Source organism: Populus nigra, chromosome 10, assembly GCF_951802175.1.
Source record: "Populus nigra chromosome 10, ddPopNigr1.1, whole genome shotgun sequence".
Taxonomy (NCBI): domain Eukaryota; kingdom Viridiplantae; phylum Streptophyta; class Magnoliopsida; order Malpighiales; family Salicaceae; genus Populus; species Populus nigra.
In genome coordinates this window covers 1,722,778-1,728,237 of record NC_084861.1, presented here as the reverse complement: position 1 = coordinate 1,728,237, position 5,460 = coordinate 1,722,778, and the positions used below count along the sequence as shown (strand labels likewise).

Below are 5,460 nucleotides of genomic sequence, written 5' to 3'. Positions count from 1 at the left end.
TATTTAAAAAAATAACCACAATAGTTATGTACTAAATATCATCTCCTCCCATGCAATTTTTTTCACAAGCAGACAAAACCACCAATAATGAACCCCACAATCCTTGTCCATGTCATATCTGGCGCCCGAGAATCATCGCCCCTGTGGCCCCCACGTTACATGTCCCCATTGTACTATACAACATCATAATAAAAACTCCCCAACATAAATGAAATTACGAACATACTCTCGTCAAATTTCCCTATAAATCCCGACGCCTCCCCCGCTGATGATTCCATGTCCAAAGCTGTGTGTACTTCTTGCCAAAGAAAATAGTTTTTTTTATTTTTAAAAAATGTTAGGAGTGTTTAGCAGCGCGATTGTGTCGCCTCCCGACGAGCTTGTGGCAGCGGGAAGCCGGACTCCGTCGCCGAAGATCTCGGCGGATGCTCTGGTTAAGCGATTCGTTGACACCAACTCATCCGCCGTGTCGGTGCGGGTCGGAGACGACTCGCAGGTGGCCTTCACTCACCACAACGAGTCCATGCTGCTCCCGAGGTAATTAACTAAACAGTACTTCAAAAAATAGAGAAACGCTCTAATTAATCATCGTTATGCCACGTGTCTATTTACGGATAACGCAACGCTACTAAATCGCGAATTTTAGTTTGAGTGGAAGATCTTGGCCGTTGGATTGGCGGTGATTGAACGGAGGGTTGATCCTTTATCAACCTTCTTTACTTACCGTCCTACAGAAGTCAACATTCTATTAAGGCATATCAGATGATCGATCATACGAATTATTAGATAGTAATTTTATTAATTAATTAATAAAAAAGTAGATTATACGTAGAAGACTATGATGAAAATAATAATCTTTTTAAATAGATTATTGAGTAAATTATTAAATTTTGGTATATTCTGCAACAACGTTATTAGATCCTTATCGTTCAAATCAAAACATATGAGACAAAAATTAGATTAATTTGGATTTCCAAGAAAATAAAAATCAGTTAATGATTTGTCGATTGTTTATTTGTCTAAAATCAAGTCATGTAAGTAATTTATTTTAAATCTTGTATTTGTTTTGAAGAATCTTGTAGTGTTCCTTTAATTAGTGATTACTTAGAGATTTCAGGTTGGGGGGGGGGAATTAATCAAATTATTTGAAATATCTTTAAAATTTGGTTTGAAATTAACTGAATTAAACGATTTTTTGAATTTGTTAAAAAACTTTAATAAAAATTTTTAAAAGATTTTGGATGGAGTTTGGTTTTAAATTCTAGAAACAAAGAAACCACCCCGATTTAAATTGAATGAAACCAAAGAAAACTGATGAAAAAAAAACTTATTATAAATTATAAATTTATTGATTTAAATTGAATTTATTTGATTTTAACAAATGTAAAACCGGACAAATCGGTTTAGTTATATATTTTAGTTTGGATCAATTTTTTTTTTAAAATAGTTTAATTGAATTTTTTTAATCTAAATTAAACTATTTAAACTGATTCTACTTAAATCCATGGCCGTGATTTTCACAAACACAATCATAAAAATAAAGTCACGAGTGGTTCGGCCCATCTCTGGTGTCAAGGGGATTGTGTTTTGTGGGGTCAGGTGCATCATCATCATATCATTGCATGACTGCCACGTAGTTGTATACACGGAATCAAGTGTACATACGTCTCCAAGAGACTTTATCATACTCCATCACTGAATATCATTCAAGCCACACGCGTCTATAAATGTCTTTGACGAAACAACAGATTCTGGATGTCTGGACCCAACACGTGGACCTTGGATCACGTGGACGGTTCGATCATGTTTACACATAACGTTGTCGTTTTATAGGGGAGTCTCAACTGGCCTGCAAACCAGTTGGTCCCACTTCCTGTCTACCGCCATCTTATTATATCATATGGTAACTACATAAATTTAAGTTATTTAAAAATGATTTTATTAAATTAAGAAAAAAACCATTGTATAGGCTATATTTGTCTCCATGTTTAAGAAATTAATCATGGAAATAATGCCATAGTGGACGGAAGTTACTACTTTTCTTATTTAAAAATTGAACAAGTTGTCAGGATGTGATTCCACCTCAGTCGATTTTGATGTAAGAAAAATACTTTCTCAACTGTTTAGAGGGAATTTGAGTCCCTCTTACTTGAGACTTCAGTGAAAGCAGCGTCCCTGGCCAACAAGTTGGAAAGTTAGGTGTAACTTTATATATATATATTTTTTTTTTTTATTTTTTTTTTGGGGGTATAATATCAAGTGGGCTTTCCCTGTCATCTTTATGAAGTATGATATGATAACATCAAGTGGGCTTTCCCTGTCATCTTTTCTTCAGTTCTTTCGAGGCATGGACTGGGGATAGATAACTAGATAAGGATAAGGTGACTTGGTTTGCATGGGGGACCCAGGATGGTCCCAGCTTAGCCTGAGAATCCGGTTAGCTCATGAATGATGGGAAAAAAGCATGGTTCTGGTAGGTGGGCTGGATAACCTGTTAGACTTTATGGCCAGATTTTTGTCTGTTGCCTAGAAAAGATTGCACCTTCGCTAGGTCAAGAAAAAAGGGTTTCAAGTTGAGACTAAGTGCGTGTATGCCTGTGTATGCAATTGTTATGATTGAACTGCAAATAAATTGGTGATTTAATAAAATATATAATGTGCTCGCCATAAACCGCTGTTGCTCTTCCAATTTGTTAGAAATTCCCTATGGCTAATTTTTATTTTTTTGGGGTGGGGGCCGGGGGTGTTAAAAATGACAGATCATTTGCAGTCAAGGATGAGATCTACTGCTTGTTTGAGGGAGCTCTAGACAACTTGGGTAGCCTAAGGCAGCAATATGGCCTAGCCAAGTCTGCGAACGAGGTGATCTTGGTCATTGAGGCTTACAAGGCTCTTCGTGATCGGGCACCTTACCCTCCTAACCACGTTGTTGGTCACCTCAGTGGGAGCTTTGCATTCATTGTCTTTGACAAGTCCACTTCCACCTTATTTGTAGCTTCTGTAAGTTAATTTCATACCTACGAAATGCCTTGGTGAAGTTAAGATATTTGGTTGGTTTCTAAATTCAAATGGGGTTGGTATTTTTTTTTTACAGGACCAGTTTGGTAAGGTTCCTCTGTATTGGGGAATCACTGCTGATGGATACGTTGCTTTCGCAGACAATATTGATTTGCTCAAGGGCGCTTGTGGCAAGTCACTAGCTTCTTTTCCTCAAGGTGGGTGTGATAAAAATTATAATACAATATGCGAGTCTAGTCCTTCTCATGCGGACCAACTACCATTGATTGATTGCTCGTGTCGATCCATAATTAGCTGAGTGCTATTGCAACAAACATAAAAGAGAGCATGTGCAGGAAGGAATGGGATTTTATGTTTATTTTTATTTTTATTATTTTACCTGACAAGGCTACTGGATTTTGCAGGATGCTTCTTCTCCACTACAATTGGAGAACTGAGAAGCTTTGAGAATCCTAAAAACAAAATCACTGCAGTTCCAGCCAAGGAGGAAGAGATCTGGGGTGCTACATTTAAGGTAATTAATTAAACATCAAGGTGACTGGTCAAACACGGTGTTGTACAAAAGAAGCTAGCAATAATCGGATGTCCATATATATGAATCAGTAGAGCTAAGAAATTTATTTAAACCACCTGTCTCTCTGTGAGTCTCATTCGGTTCTACTGATTAACAATGACGACGGCATGAATTTCAGGTGGAGGGGCCAGCAGTCCTCGCAGCAACAGAATAGGCGGTTGTCTTTTCTCCGCCAAAATCTTAAGAATCTAAATATTCCAATGAAGGGGAAAAGGGCTTTTATGTGGTTGTGAGTTCAGCATGAGGGGCCAGGTGAATAGTTGAATGAGTTTGACTCGTTGTAGAATGCACTAGCATGGTTGTGAAAGAATAGCTCCAACTCCTTTGTAGGTAGCTTTGTCATAGGAGCTTCGATCCATTTCGTCCCCTGTAATATGTACAGCTATCTTTTCTAGTTCAATAAGAGTTTGTTTGGTGCTTGATAATGAGATTTCTGTGTCACCAATGCGTCTTCAATCCGACTTCTGCCCCAATCAAGGCCTTCAAGCTCGAAAATACTTTCCATTAAAGCCATGGTGCCATGTCCCTCATTTCCATTTCATTTCTGGATATAAATTCCATTAGCATTACATTAATAGACATGGACAGCTTCGGATTGCCTTAACCCCTTTTGCTAAACCCTCATAGATGAATTAGAATATATATATATATATATATATATATATATATATATATATATATATATATATATATATAAAAGCCAAAAATCAGTCAGCCTTCTTTTTGGACTACAATAATGGCCTAAATCTAGAAGATAAAAAAATGATGAAATGTCATCTTTTCTAACAGATAATCTTTTCTAACAGATAACACGTCGGCTAATTTATTTTTTTAAAATAAAAATATTGGAGTAGACGATATGTCATCTACTCTCATTAACATTTTTTTTTCCTTATTTCTTCTTTTATAAAATTACTTTCTTTTAAGTAGATAGCATTTTTTAACAAGATTTTTTTAATAACATTTTAAATTTATATTAAAATTAATACCATTTTCTCTTATTTTTTTATTTTTTTTATTTAACCTTTTTAAAATAGTGTTTGTTTTTTTAATTATTTTGTGTGTATGATTTTTAAAGAGATTATTCTAATTCATCTATAATTTTATTTTATATTTTATATAAATAAAATTTATTTTTAAAAATGAGAAATATTTTTTTTTTGATAATATTTCTAATATGTGCAACTTTTCATAATATTGTTTTTCCTTTGATTTTATTCAATCAATTTCATGTATTTGTCTATTATTATTATTATTTGATTAAATAAAAAAAATATAATTTTAATAAATAAAGTCATTGAACACAACCGGGTATATAACATATGTAGCAAGATCAAATATCATGATCTACATATATTTCTTGATTTCTTTTTAATTTTATATTTAGTTATCATTAATGATTTTTTTTAATTTATTAACACAAATAGTTCTTGATTTATTTAGTTAAATATATGTATATTCAAATTTTTATGTTGAAAAAACATATAATCCGCAGTGAAGCATGAACCAAATAGCTAATATAAAATACTAAAAGGCTATAGAGGTGATATTATGCACACACTCACAAGACATTATGGATGCATTGTTCACGTTGTTTTCCTTTCTCTCTCTCTTTTTGTTTTTTTATTTATTATTTAGTCCTTTAGGGACAAATTTGTTAAGGGAGGGTGAGATTAAAAGCTGGTGAATTAAAGTTAAAAAAAAAAAACAATTGAAGGGAATGGGTGGTTTATTCAAGCTTTAGGTTGAAATACCAGTTCTTCCCTTAAAACAAAACCAACAAACCCATTCAATTGGGGGTAATTAAGTTATTGTACAAGTTTTCATTTGACATTCTGGAATTTAAAAGAAGCAATAACATTTTTATA

The 5,460-nt window shown here is 33.9% G+C and overlaps 1 protein-coding gene across 1 annotated transcript; it reads left to right on the top strand.

The window, feature by feature from the left end:
* The first annotated feature begins 259 nt into the window (after positions 1-259).
* Positions 260-4,017, top strand: LOC133704831 (stem-specific protein TSJT1). The gene is made up of 5 exons (XM_062129850.1): positions 260-537; positions 2,760-3,000; positions 3,095-3,215; positions 3,423-3,532; positions 3,711-4,017. The coding sequence occupies exons 1-5, from the start codon at positions 335-337 to the stop codon at positions 3,744-3,746; spliced, it is 711 nt and encodes a 236-aa protein (XP_061985834.1). The 5' UTR covers positions 260-334; the 3' UTR covers positions 3,747-4,017.
* The last annotated feature ends 1,443 nt before the right edge of the window (positions 4,018-5,460 follow it).